The following is a 19,520-nucleotide window of genomic DNA, read 5'->3' on the forward strand; positions in this document are numbered from 1 at the left end:
CTGCCGGCCACCGTCATGCTGATGCCGCCATGTTTGTGCAGGGCGCGGCCCTTCCTGCCCACACCGGGTAAGGACAGGTGTGCGCGCAGGAGAGCGGAGGAGGAGAGGGGCGATAGGGAGGACCCTCATCACCATCTTCGGGAAAAGGCAGCCGAGAGAGAGGCCGCAACACGGCTCCGACAGCCCCCTTCGCTCACAAACATCACTCTGCCCTTCTCAAAGATGGCACCGCGGGATTCGCCCCACTCCAAGATGGCGGCAGGGCGGCCCCGCCCCGGGGCGGTGGAGCGGCGGCCGGGGTGTCCTTGCGGCGGGCCCGGGGCCCGGGACGCGGGGCCATGCTCGCCTTGGTGGCCAGAGCTGCGGTAAGAGCGACACCGGGAGGGGTGGTTCCGCCAGGACCGGCCAGGGACTGGGCGCGAGGTGGCGGCCGGGCGGGTCCCTGCACCGGGCAGGGTACAGGATGGGCGAGCGGCGAGCCCGGGTCCGTGCGGGGCCTTTAGCCGGGGCACGGCAGACGGTGGCTTCCGGCGGGCCCTGGAGCACAAGCCCAGGTCCCTGGCCAGGGCCGTGAGGCCGGGTGGGTTCGGGTGGGCTCGGTGCCACCTTCCCCGGGAGCGGGGCAGGGACCCTGCCGAGGTCAGGACCCCGCTGGTTTCTTCCCGTGCCTGGCGGCAGCTTGCCTGGGAAAGCTGTCCGGGATGGAGCTGACAACCCCACAGTTGTCAAGGTTGGAAGGGATGGATTTCTGGCGATCATCCTGTCCAACCCCCCTGCCAACGCAGGGTCACCAGGAGCAGGTGACACAGGAACCTGTCCAGGTGGGTCTGCAATGTCTCCAGAGAGGGAGACTTCATCCATGGGCACTAGGGCACAGTGCTCTGCCATCCTCAATGTAAAAAAGTTATTTCTCATGTTGAGGGAAGACTCCTTATGTTTTAGTTTATGGCCATTGCTCCCTCTCCTGTCACTGCACCACTGAAGTGAGTCTGGCACCACCCTCTTGACGCCCACCTTGATGATATTTATATGGATTGTTGAGACTCCCTGTCAGCCTCCTCTTCTTCAGATTAAACAGGATGAACTCACACAGCCTCTCACTCTCTTCATATGAGAGATACTTGAGTCCCTTAATTATCTTTATGTCCTCCTCTGGACCCTCTCCAGCAGTGCCTTATCTTTCTTGTACTGAGATGTCCAGTTGGGTCTGGATAGCAGGAAGGTGGCTGCTGGCCAGGGAGGGGCCAGGGAAGCCCGGGGATATGGCATCCATCGCTCCCAACGTGCCCATCCTGCTGTACCCGCAGCAGAGCTGTCAGACCCCTGCCAGGCTTTGGAGCTGCTCATTGCAGTTCCTTTCAGGTCCTGAGAGGAGGAGACAGAACAGCAGCTAGTGTGGATCCACTCACAGTTACTGAAGGACCAGGCAGGGCCAGTTGTCTCTGGGCTTAAGGGGCACTCCACATTCTGATTTAAAAATAAAAGACAAACCTCTGATATCCTGACACTCAATGCTGTGGCTGTGCTAAGCATCAGCTATGAAATTCCTTCCACCTCCCAGCAGGTGGATTTCCTTTCCCACCAGCTTTGCAGGCTCTGGAAAAGGTTCTTTTCCGTGTTGGAACATGGCTTGGCAGCGATACCAGCCCACAGGCTGGCCCTGTCTGCACACCCTGCTCCACTGGTGTTCATTTTCCTGCTGCTTGTGGGGAGGGTTGGGCTGTTCCCTCTGTTTGCTGCCAGCTGCTTCCTTAGCTATGATCACTGTTCCTCCTCCCACCAAATCCTTGAGTTTAACCCCAAACCAAACAAGCAGGGGACAGAAAAGAGGGAAGATTAACAACTGCATTCCACATTTTAAGATACAGTAGCTCCCATGGGTTTGTTTTGGGATTTTCATTATTATCCCATGGAAAATCTGCAGCTGTTTGTTTGAAATCATCATACTGTATTCAAGCTGTGCAGACTCTGCTTATCTGCCCCTCAATTCATTAGACAGATATGAAGGAAGGGCTGATATTCACTGTGACTGCATGGCACTCTCATTGCCCTGCTGTGAAGATACTTTTTGGTTTTTTGGGTTTTTTAAGAGTTGACAACCCAGAATTCCCCAAAGTCTCAGCCTGCAGTAATGACCACATATCCATGAGGAGTGAGGGCAGTTAAGGTACTGCCCATGGTGCCACCTCCAGGACATAAACTGGGGTCTCTCCTGCCACAGTAGTTTCATGGGACAGGCAAAGGCTGAAAGAACTACATCCCCACTTCTGTTCTAGCTGGAGCCCAGAGCTTGGTCAGAGAGAGGCTGTAGCCAGGTATTGATCAGCTGCCCAGAAGGGCACCTTCAGGGCCGTTGTTGCAACCCAATGTTTTGATAATTCCTGTCCCGGCCGCGGCTGTGCCAGCTCTTGAGCCCTCTGATCGGAGCAGTCATGTGGCAGTTGGCTAATGAGGTGACGCCCTGCATGGGCAGCACATTGTCAGGTGGAAGAGGAGACCCAGACAGGCCGAGGGAGAGGTTTACGGTCTTTTCTGTCCTCCCAGCCATGGATAGGAAGCAGAAGCAAGCAAAGAAGGTACAGTATGTCCAAGCTGCTGTGATCAACACCTTTCTTTTCCTCCCAGTCCCATTCTTCTTTTATGCTTTAGTAATTCCTCCTCATGTTGTTTTTCTCATTCCTTCTCCAAATCGCAATCTCACAGCTCTTTCCAGGTCCCAGAAAGACCCAACTGCCCAAAGACAGTGCAATTTCTGGGGACCTTTCTCACCTTGTAGATTCAGCTTTTTCTGTGCTTAACTGCTGGGAGGAGGTGTGGGGACAGTTGTTTTCTCACTGCTTTGGAAGGCTGTACTGAGGCTTTGCATCTTCAGTACACTGACAATGCAAAGTTCAGAGTCCTGCAGGAGTGTCTGATTCAGTAGATCCTTGGGAGAGGGAGGTGCAGAGGGAACTGAAACCTTGAGAGTACTACTGAAACATCTTCAAGCTGAAGAATGTCCAACCCTGTTCATCCAAAAGGATGTTGTTATTCTTTTTTGGGAAAACTGGTGAGTTGATTTCCTGGTGAACACTTGGGTTTGCTCTATTTCTTCAGCCAGGGAAGTGGTTGGTGTTTTCTAAGGCTTTTGCTCCCACATGACTCAACTGGATCACAGCAGCCTTTTGTCATCGCCTGCAGTTTTCTGAATAGACAGAAAAGAGGCATTTTTAACCTGCCCAAAACTTAGCTAAATTCTGCCTTCTCAAATCCAAAAGTGTGGTTTGGTTTGGCACAAAGGTTCTGCTTTTTAGCCTTATGCTTTTGTAAGAAATAATGAAAGTTTCTGATAGTATATGATTATTTTTTTCACAACTTTCTTCCCGCTTACTATGGGATGGGAGGGTTTGACTTTGTCCATCACATGGAGTCTTTCAGCTGGAAGGTGTCCAGAGAGTGGGGAGATGTGTCATTATCCCAGCAGCATTTTCTCTGAGGAGCTGAGAATAGGTATCTTGGGAGATGGAGTTTCTCTTTCCCAGCTTTCCTGGATGTCCTGCACACTCTACAGCACACAGCCATGTTCTTCTCCCAGGCTGGGACACCCATGTGCCCACAGAGGAGCTTGGATGGAGACTCCTAGATCCAGGTCCTTTGCTACCTTGGGGGGAGTTTTGTCTCGACATTTGCTCTGTGCTTTGCAGGCCAGGCCCAGTGGCCTGCTGAAGCAGACAGCTCTAAACAAGATCCCGGGCAGATTCCAGCTGCACCAGGAGGCACTGCCCCACCTGCCTGTGCCACCACTCCAGCAGACACTGGATCGGTACCTGCTGGCCCTGCAGCCCATCATCAGCCCCGAGGAGCTGAGCCACACACAGGAGCTGGTGGCTGAGTTCCGCAAGCCAGGAGGCGTCGGGGAGAGGCTGCAGAAAGGCCTGGAGAGAAGAGCCAGGAAAACAGAGAACTGGGTAGGTCAGGGCTCTGGCCCCAGCTCTGGTTAGGGAGGGTTGAGGGCTGATCTGCTTCTCTTCCTTGTCCTGGCTGCATCCACTGGCACCTGTCTTTTAATTGCATCACCTTCCTGACCAGTTTGCTGCTGATCTCCCCAGGCTGTGCAAACTCCTCACCAGGACTTGGGTGAGCAGAGATATTATGGCAGAACAGGGAGTCACCAGCCCTGCCTGTGGCTGCTGAAGGCTTGAACCTGTCAGCATCACACAGCTGCTCCAAGAAGCGGAAGGAAACCCTCTGCTCAAGCCCTGCACCAAAAGCCCCCCATGTCTTGCTCAAATCCTCCTTTCCCCTTCTATCTGCATAGTACAAACCCCAAACACTTGGTTTGCAAAGTGTGGGGCAGAACTGGTGGCAGGATGCTGAGACCCATCAGCCAGGGTTGGGTTGGACAGCAGCAGCTCCCTGCATGTTTTCTTTCTCCACCCCAGCTCTCAGACTGGTGGCTGAAGACAGCTTACCTGGAATATCGCCTGCCAGTTGTGGTTCACTCCAGCCCAGGTGTGGTTTTACCAAAGCAGGATTTTCTGGATCGACAAGGTCAACTCAGGTGAGTTCTTTTCTACCTTCCCTTAGGTTATAGGTGGGATGAGCTTTCTGTGCTCAACAGGGATGAGGGTATTAAGGCAGATTGGGAGTGAGTAATTACAGTGTGGTCGCCAGGACTGAGCTGTCTGTGCTGCAAGGGCAAGCCTTCCAGGCTGTAAGGAAACTCCTGGTTGCACCAGACTAAATATTTAATCAGGGGAGAAAACCAAAGAGTCTAGTGGTTCAGGTGTTAAACAGGGACTGAGAAACTATGTTTACGTCTTTGCTCAAGCACAGATCTTCACTGCAAAATGGTCCCATCACTGGTTTGAGACATTGTGAGGATGTATTGGAGGCACTGTGACTGTGTGTGCAGTTAAAGGAGGCATAAAAAATAGCCCAGGCACATAAAGATTACCCAGAAATGCCTCTGGAGTTTGCTAGTTTAGAGGGATGGAGGAGCCTGAGAGGGACTGTCCCCTATTGTGATTCACAGTTTGGGAAACTTTGCAGTAATCAGCCTTTCTACTCCAAGCTTTTCCTGGCACTCAGACCCTGCCATGCCCTCTCTTTCTCATGGACTCCCTTTAATTTTTAACCACCACTAGGAGTGTATTGAATCCATCTGCAAGACTTTAGCACTAACCTTTACACAGTTACCTTTGCCACAGTTACCTGTCAGCACTGCCCTGGCAGATCAAAAAGTACCAGCCAGGGGATCAGTGAGGCTGGGAAAAAGTCCTCCCTCCCATTCCCCGATAGACCTGAGCAAAGGATTAGCCTTACAACAGTGCAAGAGTACACAAATGTCTTAATCTCTCTGTCATATTATTCACTCTTAAGTTTTCCAAATAATCCGGAGAACTGTAAGTGCCCAATTAGTGGAATTCAGTAGCTGCATAAGAAGGTGGGCTCCTGTGTCAAACCCAGTCTAAATGTGTGTTGGACAGTTTGTGGCTGCACAAAGAAGTTTGACAGTGCAGCTTGAAACTAAAGCTTCCAAAAGCAGAAGGCAAATTTGGAAAGTGGTGGTTTTTTACTCCTTAACCTGGCAAAACTGCTGGCTGAAAACAAGTCACTCAACCTCTCCCATCTCCTCGAGCCCAAACTCCACTTCCAGGCTGGTCATTCTCTGGAAAGGAACACAGACTCTCTCCTCTGTTTCCCTCATGTTTTCCAATAAGGCTGAGAAATTTTCATTGAAAACTGACATTTGCAGAATGTCTCATTTCACAGAATCCTTAGGTTCTTGGAGTTGTGTCCTTTGATCTTTCCTAGGGATGGGCAGGCTGAGCCAATCTAAAGGATACTGCCTGCAAATGCCAAATATTGGCACCACCTCACTCAGCCAACACAACCTCCTGTCCCAGTGACCTTCTGCCTCCTTCCTTCAGGGACAGGTGGGAGCTCCCATGTCAGAGAAGGCCAGTCTATCACTTCCAGCTAAGCAGATTGATGTGGCTTGTCACAGCCCTGCTGGGAGCTGGCATTGGCAGTGTTTACGTTGATCCTGGTAAACACAACACCTCAGAGTCCACATGCAGCACATCTGCCTTTGTTTCCAAACCCTCGATGCCAGAGGAAGGTTCTCTGGACTTGTGTTAGCAGCAGGATGTTCACTGGGGTAGCAACTCAGTCAGCACTGGTGTCTTGGATGCAGGGAGAAATAGCTGCATCTTGGCTTGACACTCCAACGTGGCCCCTGGCCAGGGAAGGGCAGAAATCCCCTTGGTGCTGTTTTAATGCTGAGAATCAGAGCTCAGATGTGATCAAATTGTAACACATCAGTAGCAAACATTGCTGTTAGAGGGTCATTAATGCATGACTGAATCCTGCTTTCTTGAAAGCTGTCCAGAGTTCCATGGCTGTACAGTAAGACACATAAAAAAAGAAAATGCCACATGGTAGGACTATCTGGCAATCTCAAATCACAGCCTAGAGTGGCTGTATCAATGAACCAGAGATGGGCACAACAGGGGCTTGGCAGAAAGGCTGAGCTTTCTGAGGAGCAGAGAACAGTTTTGCTAATCCTTCTCAGCTCATCTCTCAGCCCCAGACAGTCTGTGCTTGATCTCAGCTTGTTACATTTGGTATTTTTACAGGTTTGCTGCCAAGCTGATCGAGGGTATCCTGGATTTCAAGACCATGATTGACAAGTGAGTTACTGACCCTCCTGAGAGCTCACACCTTTCTTAATGTCACAGAGAGGCTGAGCCTTGTCCATAAATCTCCCTTCCATGTAGAAAGGCGAGAGATGACAGTACATATTCGAAAAGAGATACTGTAATCCCCAGCACTGCTCACTGCCACAGTCCCCCCCAGTGGAAAAAAGCAAACTTACTCTTCTGTCTTCACATTCTTTGTTTACCTTAATGCTTTCATTGGCATGGGAACATGCTTGGAGGGATCGAGCACGACTGAGTCCCATGGAGCTTTGCACTTCTGTTTGCTCACAGGACAAGCTACAGCTCAGGCAGTAGGAATTTGAGTCTCTAATTTTGGGTTCCTGGTGTTTCTCATCTCCCAGCTAGATGGGATAAACTCTAGAGAAATTTGTTCCTCCCTTACCCTTTTTCTTTTGGTCACCAGCAAATCTCTGCTGGACATGCCTCATTTAAGGTCCAAAAACATGTTTACCAACACAGACAGTCAAAGTTCAGGGTAGCTGGAATATGACTGCAGAAGGGAGTGATTGAGCCCCTGCCTAATTCATGAATCGTATCAGCATATCAGACACTCATCACTCAGAACTACAGCCATGGAGTAGGTCCAGAGATCTGATCTTCTGCTGTCACAGTAAAAGGATAGTGCTTTTTCCCTTTCCCAAATGAAAGGCCAGAAAACAGACATTTTTTAATAGTCTGTACTAAGAAAGTTGATAGGAATGGGGAAGGACAGCCCCTTTTTTGTGCCACAAACACCTTTAGGTTTTGCGTGAGTGAGTGAGTGAGTGAGTGAGTGAGTGAGTGAGTGAGTGAGTGCAGCTGCAGGGCTAAGCCTGTGACCTGTGTGGGGAGCACAGGCCTGTTCCCACTGATCTGTTTTCTCTCTCCACTCTCCTTACCTTGCTGTGTCTCCAGTGAGACCCTTCCAGTGGAGTACATGGGCGGGAAGCCCCTCTGTATGAACCAGTACTACCAGATCCTCTCATCCTGCCGCATTCCTGGGCCCAAGCGGGACTCCATTGTCAACTATGCCAAAGGCAAAAAGCAATCCAGACACATCACAGTTGTTCACAACTTCCAGGTAGGGAAACTGCTGGGCTTTCAAGGTTTGTTGAGGTGCAGGTGTCCCTTTTGCTAGCTGTTATCCAGAGGAAAGGGAATAACAGAAAGTCTCTGCCCACAAGGTTTGCCTCACTAGGGATTTGTTCCTGCTCCCTTTATCTCCTTTGGCCAGTGGCAGAATTGCTAGAGACAGAAAAATACTGTCTTCCTCTGTTTCTTGTCCCTGCAATTCCTGTCTCTCAAAGCCCAGAGACCATGTCTGCAGTTGGAAACTGAAAGTGGAAATTGGATAACAAACCCTCCCACTGCAGATTAGTCTCAGAAACAGGAATTCCTCATTGGTCCTTGTTACCATGGCTTCATAAAACCAGGACTGTATTTATGCCCTGCAAGAGAAGCTGGACTTGGTTCTCTCAATTTTGAGCATCCTTCAAAGGTCTTGCAAGCTGAATTCTTCAGCCAGGTCTTACTTTCTCAAAGTAGCTGTTCCCAGTGTCAGGGACTGGACAATAATTATCTTCTCTCACATTCTGCCTCTGTCCTTGTCCACCCTTCTTTAGTTTTTTGAGCTGGATGTTTACAACAGTGATGGATCACCCCTTACTGCTGATCAGCTCTTCATTCAGCTGGAGAAGATTTGGAACACCTCCCTCCAAACAAATAAAGAACCTATTGGGATCCTCACCACCAACCACCGGAACAGCTGGGCAAAAGCCTACAACAACCTCCTGAAAGGTCTGTAAAGCCCCTAATAAACAAGTGCTAACAAACACTACAGATCCTTGAATAACAAACCTCCCCACTGTGCTCTGCTTAGTTCTTTCTTTTGTAAGCTTGTTTTGGACAGGTAACATGAGCTTTTCACCTGAAAGAAGCAATCATTACAATCTATTGTAAGTTTTGGGTTGCAAGATACAGATTCAAAGTGTGAAGTTTAGTGAAACCCCAGAGTTTGTTTCCTTGCAAATGGGTGGGATGTAAGGAAAGTGAAAAAGAGAGGATGAATCCAGCATGTTCACCCCTATAACAACCCAGCTGGTTGCAATTTTAATAGCTGTGTACACCCCCACTGAAGTACAGTGGGAACCCAACACTGCATCCTTCAAACCCCACTCTCAAGTTTCTCTCCTTCCAATGACACAACCCCCTCTTAATCACAGTTCATTTCTCTCCCAGATAAGACCAACAAGGAATCAGTGCGTGTGATTGAGAAGAGCATCTGCACCGTGTGCCTGGATGCCCCCATGCCCCGGGTGTCCGAGGACATCTACAAGAGCCGTGTGGCCGCGCAGATGCTGCATGGCGGCGGCAGCCGCTTGAACAGCGGCAACCGATGGTTTGACAAAACCCTGCAGGTAAGAACTGACGCTCTAAAGGTGCTGAAGAGGTGGCTCTGGAGGTGTTTCCTGAGACTACAAAGTCAAAGAAATTCCAGGAACCTTCTGAAGGAAAAGTCCTCATGTCAAGAGAGTGAAAAAACAAAGGAGACAGGAGTGGTGGCTGATGGTGTGAGATCCTGTGGTTCCCCCTGCAGTCACCAGCGTTCACTGCTGCCTCAGGGACTTGTTTCTTTTCTGCCTCTGTCTGCCTCTGCCCACGTTTATTCAGTGCAGCAGGTCTTTGTGTTCCTTATAAATCAATTTTCTGCCTGCGGTGAACAATGCCTCGTCTGCTCGGAGGCAGCCCAAACGATGGGAGGTCTGTTCCTTGGATCTCCTCCAGGCTTGTCACTTTTCCTGCCAGAAGCTGCCCATTGGCATTTTGTTCTGTTTTTTGAAACATGCGCTGCCATCCCACAGCATCCCTCTGATCTCTTCTCCATTCAGTCTTAAGATCCTTCATCAGCAGCTGGTGTTGGAGCTTTTCCTTCATTACATGGTATATCCTGGCTTGCAGATTGTAGCAATGGTGCTTTAGAGGACTCTTCTCATACCTGCTGAACTCTTCAGTGTTTTCAGCTGTTTTGTTCCTATTTGAAACTCTTCACCAAGGGGATAAAATTTAGATGCTCCAGCTGATTGAAAAGTAAGAGTAAGCCAGCATGTGGCAATGTTATTTCTGTACTGTGGGTGCATCTCGGTAATTCAGAGCCACTGAACCTCTCCGTATGGCCAAAGCACTGAGCACACCAATATTTCAGGCACACCCTTATCCAGGGAATTTGCAGACCTCTAACAGTGCTCTCAGATCTCCTGCACCTGCTGAAAGGCTTCCACTGCTGTCCTGCTAAAGGAGACCTCTGTGCAAGGACAGGCTCTGACACAGACAGGGAGACTCTGAGGTCTCTCTGGGTATCTTCTGCCTCACACACTGCCTGTCTGTCTTCAACACTGTCCTCTCGTGCTTCTCTCCCAGTTCATCATTGCTGAAGATGGCTCCTGTGGTCTCGTATATGAGCATGCTCCCTCTGAAGGCCCCCCCATTGTTGCTCTGCTGGATCACATTGTGGAGTTCACGTGAGTCCTGCCCCTGCTTTTCCTCGGTGTTGGGAGATCCCTTATTGGCACTGTGAGGGGTCTGTCAGACTGTGACACAAGGTATTAGGGAGTATCTCCTGTGCATTTCTATCCAGGCTCTGGCATTCCTAGCTGAGCCTCATGCCAAAGTCTGGTCAAACAGAACCATTTCTCTGCGCAGGAAGAAACCTGAGGTGGGCAAATCACCCACAGTTCCTCTGCCAATGCCCAAAAAGCTGCGGTTTAACATCACCCCAGAAATCAAGAATGACATAGAGAAGGCAAAGCAAAACCTCAACATGTGAGTATGAAGCAGTGGAGAAGTGGGTGGGTGACTGAGGGAGTAGTTCATGTCCCACTTTGGAACCTGTCAGTGGTTTAAATGAGGCTTTCCCCACTGCAGCCAGGGAGTTTTCCCAGTGACTTCTGGGCTCAACAGCATTGAGCTGAGCTGAAAAGCACTGCCAGGAATAAGGTCAGAGGTGCTGGAAAGGGGTTATTACTGATTCATCCCATATGCTAAGAAAGAGCAAGGCCTTACTGGATCCAGCTAAAAATACTGGAGCAAAAACACACACATGACCATCTAACCTGGTGAAGACTTTCAGCAACCACCAAAAATTCTTACCTCTGTGGTGCTGCCCGAAGAGATCTATGTGTTCTGGAGGTCTCTGTCCCTGCATAGGTCAGATCCAGATGGCCTGTTCCCTCTGAGCCTTGTGAAAGCAAATCCATTCCTCTGCATTACAAGAGCGAGCAACAAAGGAACAGTTCCTCTTTCTTTCCTTGTAGAATGGTTGAAGATCTGGATATCAAAGTCACAGTCTTTCATCAATTTGGGAAAGGTTTCCCCAAGTCAGAGAAGATAAGCCCTGATGCTTTTATCCAGCTGGCCTTGCAGCTGGCATACTACAGGTAAGACCATCCACAGGTCATTCCTCAACCCCCTCACTGACAGACTTAAACACATGAGCTTGATAAAGGTGGCACAGACAAGGCTCTCCCAGAGCAGACTCACTTGTGTGGCTCTCTCCTCCCTGCCTCAGGATGTATGGCCACGCCTGTGCCACGTACGAGAGCGCATCACTGAGGATGTTCCGCCTGGGCCGCACCGACACCATCCGCTCCACCTCTGTGGACTCCCTCAAGTTTGTGCAATCCATGGACAACCCTGACAAATCGGTGAGGATCTCAAAGAAGTGGAGTAAGGGGAATCCAGAAAAGAGAAAAGCTGCTTATTTGGCTAACCCTGTGTCATCTGGCTTCAGCTAAGGAGGGCTGTACCACATTTTGAGCTAAACCATAGCTTGCAATATCTTTACACATCAGGGGTTTGATTTGACTTTTCTATTATATGTACTGAAAGTCTAGGAAACATCATGTGGACATTTCTGAGCCCGTCAAAAAGTCCTTTGTAAGTGTGTTTAGCTACTCAAACTAAGTTCTGCAACTGATGGATGAACTCTATTCAGAATGAAGTAATGCTGCCAAACAAAATGATGTAAAACTTAAATCTAGTAAATATAAATGAGTTTCATATAGACACACAAAGCAGAAATGTCCTCTATCCTACAGAACAGCCAAAATGAGGTTCTCTGTTCTGCAGAAAACTTATACAGATGTGTGTGTTCTCAGGACCAGGAGAAAGCAGACCTGCTGAGGAAAGCCACGCAAGCCCACAGGGAATACACAGACATGGTGAGTGTCTTCTGTGCAGACAGGATAGGGGGTTTACCCAGCAAATGAGAGTTCTGGGGAAAGACAAGACCTGAACACCTTTTGCTCCTGACACAGCAGGGTGGCCATTAGTGTTGCAAAGGTCTGACTCTGATCCAACGGTGCTCTGCGGTCACCAACTGAATCCTCTCTAGCTGGTGTCTTAAGTGTCCCTTGTGACTGGCCTAAAGGAGAAAATTACATATTACAATAGCTTCATTTCTTACCATCATTGTTGCTGATAAACACCAAAGTTGCACAAGGAGCCCTTAAACCAGAGGGACTCCATGGGCAGGTATTGTAAGGTTTATTCCACTGGTTTGTTTAATTTCACAGTCCTTACAAACAAAACTATTGATCTTAAAGGCAAGATGTAGCTTCCTTCTAACTTTAGACATTTGGAGACTTTTTAGAAGTGTTCTTTTCTTTAACCCAAAGAAATAGTTTTGCTTACTTGCTGCTGGCCTGGCTTTAATCTGTCCATCCTTGCTTTGCTCCAGGCCATACGGGGCAACGCGATTGACCGGCACCTCCTGGGACTGAAGCTCCAGGCAATCGAGGACCTGGTGAGCATGCCTGAGCTCTTCATGGACACAGCCTATGCTGTTGCAATGCACTTCAATCTCTCAACCAGCCAGGTACAACTCATCTGAGCCAGAAGTACTCTCTGTTCCTTTTCATGCCTTCCTTCTCCATGTTTCTCTTCAGTTCTTTTATGTTAGCACCTCCCTTACATTGGGTCAGAAATTTCTAAGCTGGCTGCCAATATCATAAAGCTCCAGATCTGATCTTAAAACTGCCACAGTCTTTCACAGACATGTAAAACACTAACATAACCAAAGCCAGGATCACAAAGAGTGTTTGGTGTCTAAATCCAAGTGAGATCAGTGAAGTCAGCAGGCAGAACAGCTTTGAGTTAAGTGCTGTGCTCTGATTCTTACTGAATAGTTCTACTTGTGACTTACTACAGCCTTACCCTGGGGGGAAGCACTCCTGTGCAAATGCAGAGGAAAATACATTGCTGCTAAATGGTTGGATCCAGCATGTATGGTGGGAGGCGAGGTTGACCAAAGACCCTTCTAGAGCAGTTTAATGGGATGGGTTTCCTCTGTTTGATAGAGCTGTTTGCATTTGATGGTTTTATTTTTCTCTGAATGGTCAGAAGGTTTTAATCACATTGTCTCCACAGGTCCCAGCCAAGACAGATTGTGTGATGTGTTTTGGTCCCGTGGTTCCAGATGGCTATGGAGTCTGTTACAACCCTATGGAGGAACACATCAACTTTGCTATTTCAGCCTTCAATAGCTGTGCTGACACAAATGCAGCCCGCATGGCACATTATCTTGAGAAAGCACTCCTAGACATGAGGATCTTGCTCCAGGCTGCTCCCAAATCCAAACTCTAAGAGGGAAACCCCCCAGTTAAATGGGCTATCCCTGATGCACTGAAGCTCCCAGTTCCTCACAAAATGATTCAGAGAACAGCTTGCCCTGGAACCTAAAAAGATATCTACCATTTGTTTTCAGCAAGATGTTATAGAACAATCACCCGCAGATACTAGACTGTAGTGAGAGGAAACATTGTCTCAAAACAAAAGTAGGATTGACAGGGCCTCTCCCATCAATGCAAAGTGCACCTTCCCGTCCTCAAAGAGGACTCAAATGTCATTTTTATGAAAATTACTGCAAGGGAACACAGAAAGCACAGTCCTTACCAGTATTTAAATCCACGTGGTGAAGAAGGTAGTTCTTGTCCAGGAAAAGCAAGGGAATATTTATTGTATGACAGAACTACTGTAAGACCAAGTCTTTTTCCTGGTTTCGTCTTCTGAAGAGCATCTTCAAATCTTGACTGAAGATTTTTCCACTGCTCCAGCAAAACTTCATCATTCAACTTCAGCAAGGGAGAAGGAAGTTAAGCCAGAGCAGATCCAGTCTCTTGAGAGTACACTGCAGCACTTATCCCGGCCACTGCAACCAGTACAGGCTTAACAGGAATGTTCCCTTCCCCCTGTTCAGGATGCTGGGATCTCCTTCCTCTGACACTGATCCTCTTAACAACAGAGCATGACTTGATACAAACTAAGGTGATTTTTACTGTTTCAGGTTATTTTGTTGTTGTTGTTGTTGTTGTTCTTGCTCTGGGCTTTTTGTTAAACTTCCTGCCATGGTCCTACCATTGATCTTGAGCTCACCTGAAAGCTTTTTCCCTATAAATCTTCTACAAAACTCTCATCATGTAAGTTTTGCCAGCTTTGGCTTTATGTACCTTCACATCTGCAGAGATGAGAAGGGATGTCCTATGCATTTAGCAGGACATTGTACCTTTGTTTGGAGCTGAGGAAAACAAAAAGATGCTGACTGTTTACTAACAAGCCACGTGCCTGATGTCATTCAGGACACACATTAACCCAATGTGGTTTCACCTTGCTTTCAGAAACAGCCTTTTTCTACACAATGTTATGCCTGAGCTGTGGACAAATACGGATGTTTCTGACCAGGAACTCCAGAACATACTTCCATTCCTGGCCCACAGAGTTGAAATCTGTTAAAGGCCAAAGGAAAAACAGCTGCAGAAATGCTTCTTTCACATCACTTTGCTGTAACAAGGCAGAAAATCTTGAAAAACAGGAAGAAAGCAGGGCACACATGAACTCTGTAGGTTTTTCCTGCACTGTGGCAGACACTGTTCCTGCAGTAACATCACAGAACCTTTTCTGCCACTCTGGGGAGTTATTTCTTACTGAAATATTACTCCAATTTGTGCCAGCTTTATTCTGTGAGAGAATGATCTCATATGATATTGTTTTTATGTTCAGTTGACAAACTTGAGACAGTAAAAGATTATATATAACATTAACATACAATGATAGCATAGGAACTATTTCCAACCAATCTGTCAGAACCCAAGCTCCTGACTACACTTTTATTTAGTAAAATTGTATGGTAATAAACAATTCTAGTGCTATTTCTTCAGTATTTAAATTGGACACCCTTCAAGATGTGTCTGCTGGGACATCACCATAAACAAGAAGCATTAGAAGTGTGATGGCCTGTTTTGTTAACTGGGAAATAATTGCAAGGGACATGATCAAAGTGCCTTTATGAACATATATGATGAAATTTGCACTACAGCTTTTTAAAGTAAAAGAAGAAAAAATAATTCTAATTTGCTTCTCAAAAGATACAAGCCAATGCTTTGGCATTTTTTTTTCCTGAAAGGATGTTATTCCAAAGCTTCTATCTTATACCTAATAACAAACCTTAAAAGAGGAAAATTTAATTGAAACTCACCTGCACAGCCAGTGATTGTATTGAACTTGATTGAACTGCCACTTTCACATCATCTACATGGATTTAGTTGATGTTTTAGAAGAATCCTGAATGGAGTAAGACAGCCTAAAAACTACAGACCTGCAAGCAGAAACCCCTGCTCTGGTGACTCCTCTGTATCAATTAGACTGAAAACTGCAAGAGGATACTCAGTATTATCAAACTATAAGTGATTGTGTAAATACGACAGACAAGAACAAACCTTACTGGAATAACATCTGGATTTATGGAGCCTTTTACACGGAAAAAAATATTCCTTTTTCCAAAGTAATCCTCCCCCCATGCTGAATCAACCTCTGTTGCCAGGGGATGAATTATTTTTCCATGTCTGCAATGCCTTCAAGCACAAGTAGTGCCACTGAAGTATTTGAGACTGTCCCTTTTCTACTTCTGTCTCAAAGGGGAAGGCTCTCAAAGAAAAGTGCCTATTAAAGATTAAGCATAAGCATGTGCTGCTGAAGACTGTACCTCAGAAGATGGGATTGAGCTATTCTGGATCTAAATCTGGACATGCCACTAGCTTCAGCAGAGTACAGCTGCAGGGAGCAGACAGAAAGAGATACAAGATTCATAAACCACCTAAGGCATCCTTACTGATACACAGAGCTGAAATTCAGATGAATGAGGCTGGTTTTTAAAGTGCTTGAAAGGACACTAAAATCATTACAAGGTTTTTCCTTTAAAAAGTCGTTTCTTATGTGACAGGTTCTAAAATGTGATGTCCTACTGGTTCATATCTTCTAGATTTTTTCAGTGTTGACTTAATGAATACTATTCTCCCTGTTTCTGATTGTTTTACCAAGAGATGTCCATTGTCTTAAAGGCACATTAAGTAGAAGAAACTAAAGCTCCAGAAAAACGACTGATTTAGAACAAATTATTTCAGAAATTCATAGACTGAAAATATTCAGATAATTCTTGGGGTATGAGTGCAATTTTTGACACAGCCTGGTAGTGTTGCATGTTTTGCTGGTTAGCTGTGTTAAATACTGTTGGGATCCATATTGTGCAAAGTTTGGAAACGTTCGTTGAATAAACTGGGACACAATAAACAGATAAATGCTACAAAAAGGCTTAAATCTCCTTAAACACTGCGGAAGTTACATAACTGCCCTTAATGGGACAATGTTTGTGTGGGGATAGCAAGAACAGTGAACCACAGCATTCTGTCACCTTCCTTTTATTGTCATATCTCCATCCAGCCCCCTTGAGTAGAGGGGAGGAAGACAAAGCATCTGCTTGCAAAGCCACATATTCCAAAGAAAATATTCAGTTTCAGAAAACTAGTGGCAGGAGACTTCATACAAGTGTAGGATAATAAGGCAGAGCTCATTTTTTTTTCCTGCACAGCACCATTTAGTTAAGAAAATCCATGGAATCACTAAGGAATTTCTACTGTATATCAAGTATTGCAAAGATTTCTGAAAAGGTACAGCAAAAGTAGGCAGAAGATGCAGATTACAAACAACTCACAGAGAATAGAGGAGAGTTTATTACAGTGTCTTACAAGACCTCTTCTTCCTCTCCTTCACTCCTAAGAATTACTAGAAATTCTTAGGAAGGAAGCTTGGGTTTGAAGGCAACATGAAGTGGAACAGCTTTTTACACTGCACTGCTCTCCATGAGGAGATGAGCCCTCTTCCCTATGCTCAATAGGTGCTTCCATATTTATTTTTTCCAGCAGTCTGTCATAACAGCTCGAGAGGCTGAGGAAGTGCCAAGCCACTCCTGAAACAATCCATTCCTTCAGCAGCCTTGGGGAAGAGAGGTGTGATCTCTGTTCTGCCTTTTTAAGTTCACTTACAAGAGATATAAAATGAATGGTTTTGCAAGACTTAAGTACCAGTTTTCAAACTGAAACATATGGTACCGCCATGTCAGGGGACCTATCTGATGTCCTGTCCCATCCCAACAGAGCTGGTCTAAGGCAGATCAGATGTCCTTGTGAAAGCTGCAAGATGCCTCTTTATTATGATGCACCTTCAAAGCAGATCCAGTGCTCGGGTCCTTCAGATGTTACAGGATTGCCTATGTTATGCAAGTACTAAACAGTCCTTAAAAAAATGTGTGTATATATATGTATATATATATATACTTGCTGTACCAACTGAAAACAGTTAATTTGCTACCCATAGCTATTTAAACACAGAAATTTAAACAGCCTTCATTCCTGATCTCCTGGATCAGGATCACTTTCTACAGTTAACACTCTGGGTGTCCAACAGCAGCTTCCACTCCACACAAACACACAAACTCCTATAGCAACAGGCACAAATGAAAACTTAAAAAAAAAATAACCAGGATGATCAGAAAAAAAAAAATCTCACTTCAAGCAGCTTTATAATGTAGGAGTCTGATTAAAGTGGAGATAGTAAAACAGGCAGCAAGACTGAGATGTGACAGTCATTTTACCTCTGCTCATGACTGCATCGAAGGCACACCGATGACCTTTGAGCCAGTTCAGAAGCTGTCCTTTATCTGTGAAAGTTCAAGTCAATTGTGCTTTGAATAAATACTTCTGTGTAGTTACACTTGAACTGCTGCATTATATACTAGAAATACAGAAAGTGTCCATGCACAGCCCTGAAGCACTTTGAGTATAGCCCTTGCCAGGTCAGCTCATGGATCACAGAGGTCATAGGCATCACCAGCACACAGAGATGGCAGGCACACTCCCACAGAGACACAGCATCCAGAGCGCCACTGGCCAGACGGAGAACCAGAATGGAAGAAGGGTGGAAAGCAAAACTTGCTTGTAGGAGTTCAGCATTCAAGGTTACAGCTGCAGAACCCCAGCCAAGCTACTGTGATAACTGGCAGGAGCCTCAGCTAGGACAAGTTCCCTACTTGGAGTTCATGGATTGAGTCTAACAGGACTCTTCAAGGAATAATTCAGAGAGCAGCTGAGCTAGTTATTAGTAATTTGCCTTGTTCATTTCTGGTTGTCACTGTGTTCATTCTTAAAAATCCCTCCCTACTTTAACAGAAACAAAAATAAAAAAATCCAGTGCTTAAGACAGAGACCAGCAACTGAATTTTGTAAGGCTTTGGGCTGACTCTTACTGGAGCACAGCACTGCTTAAAACCAACAGGCTTCCCAGTGCCCTCTGCACACTCAGTACAACAAAAGCTGTACAGATCACAGCAACCCTGAGATAATAAAAGTATAAAGGAAGAGATGGAATAAATGTGCGATATGTATGATAATCTTGCCACCTAGAACAGATTCTGAAAAGGACACTCTTGCTAATTACACAACAGGAGCAGCAGTGGAAAAAAAAAATTAAGAGTCAGTATATTTGTGGTTTTCCTTTGTTTTACACACACACTCCCCTTAAGTGGTATCCGTGCAGGCTTCCCTGCAGAATTGTCACTAGTGTTAAAAATCAGATCTTTATAGTCTGTCTTTCTTTTTGTACTTGGTTCCGAAGTACAGCTGGAATTGATTTTGATCTCCCAAACTGACTGCAGAAAGGAAAGTCTTCCTCTCCACTCTGTCACCCCTCCTAGATCCCCTCCCTCCTAAGAAGCATGTAAGAATTAAAAGCCCTAATTAAACATGACCAACTTGAGATTAGTTTTGTCATCTTCTTCCAAAAAAGAAAAACCCGAACAATAAAAAAAAAAGAATAAAAAAAAAAGAAAAAACACACAATCACCTCACCCACCCCATAAACAATAGTTCCATTTAAAAAAATAAATAAATAGTGTGTATATTTCATGCTGAAAAAAAAAGTCACAGAAAGGATTCGTTTTTGGTTTTCCCTCCCCCGCACACGACACCAGGCATTTTCTCCCCCCTCCCCTGACGTAGACACGATGGTACATCCAACCATGTGCATCTGTGTTCAAAACGAGTTTCTACTCCTGCACGGTCCCACATGCATCAGGGAGCATCCAGCTTAGCTGCTAAAGCAGAGCAAAGGCTTTCAGGTTTTGGGTATGGTCCCTGCCTGTTCCTTTGGTCCGTCTGTTAAAAGGCTCCTTGCTGTTCCCAGGTCTCTGCTCTTGTCTGTCTCCGTTAAAACGTGCCCTGGTCCCCACGTTCCCAGTCACTGGAGCTTCGTACCCAGCTTGCGCTGTCTGTTCCTGCAAGGCAACACAGGCACAGGTGACATAGGGGACCCCAACCCCATCCCAGGGGGCTGCAACAAACCAGAGAGAAATACAGGAGGATTAAACCTCTGGTTTAATTAATTAATTACACCTCTGCTTAGCTCCACACAAAACTAAAGTGCTCCCACCATACCCACCAGGCAGATCAGCCCTTC

At 46.5% G+C, this 19,520-nt stretch overlaps 2 protein-coding genes across 4 annotated transcripts in view; one reads left to right on the forward strand and one right to left on the reverse strand.

Moving 5' to 3' along the window:
- On the forward strand, positions 1-16,320 carry CRAT (carnitine O-acetyltransferase). Of its 3 annotated transcripts, none has more exons than XM_058853859.1 (15): positions 1-365; positions 2,474-2,576; positions 3,684-3,947; positions 4,422-4,540; positions 6,621-6,674; positions 7,599-7,764; positions 8,306-8,480; positions 8,922-9,100; positions 10,101-10,201; positions 10,383-10,502; positions 10,994-11,116; positions 11,248-11,383; positions 11,837-11,899; positions 12,418-12,555; positions 13,107-14,018. In XM_058853859.1, the coding sequence occupies exons 1-15, from the start codon at positions 16-18 to the stop codon at positions 13,320-13,322; spliced, it is 2,307 nt and encodes a 768-aa protein (XP_058709842.1). In that variant the 5' UTR covers positions 1-15; the 3' UTR covers positions 13,323-14,018. The 3 variants fall into 3 exon arrangements, with proteins under 3 accessions (XP_058709842.1, XP_058709843.1, XP_058709844.1); XM_058853861.1 differs by having other exon boundaries at positions 323-365; positions 2,485-2,576; XM_058853860.1 differs by lacking the exon at positions 2,474-2,576 and having other exon boundaries at positions 210-365; positions 13,107-16,320.
- The window catches only part of DOLPP1 (dolichyldiphosphatase 1), a 17,899-nt gene continuing 13,625 nt past the window's right edge, over positions 15,247-19,520 (reverse strand). The window contains exon 8 of the mRNA XM_058853864.1: positions 15,247-19,338. Coding sequence (XP_058709847.1) covers positions 19,302-19,338 — 37 coding nt within the window. The 3' untranslated portion in view covers positions 15,247-19,301. The remainder of the gene's footprint in view (positions 19,339-19,520) is intronic.

Source organism: Poecile atricapillus, chromosome 20 (genome assembly GCF_030490865.1).
Source record: "Poecile atricapillus isolate bPoeAtr1 chromosome 20, bPoeAtr1.hap1, whole genome shotgun sequence".
NCBI classification, from domain to species: domain Eukaryota; kingdom Metazoa; phylum Chordata; class Aves; order Passeriformes; family Paridae; genus Poecile; species Poecile atricapillus.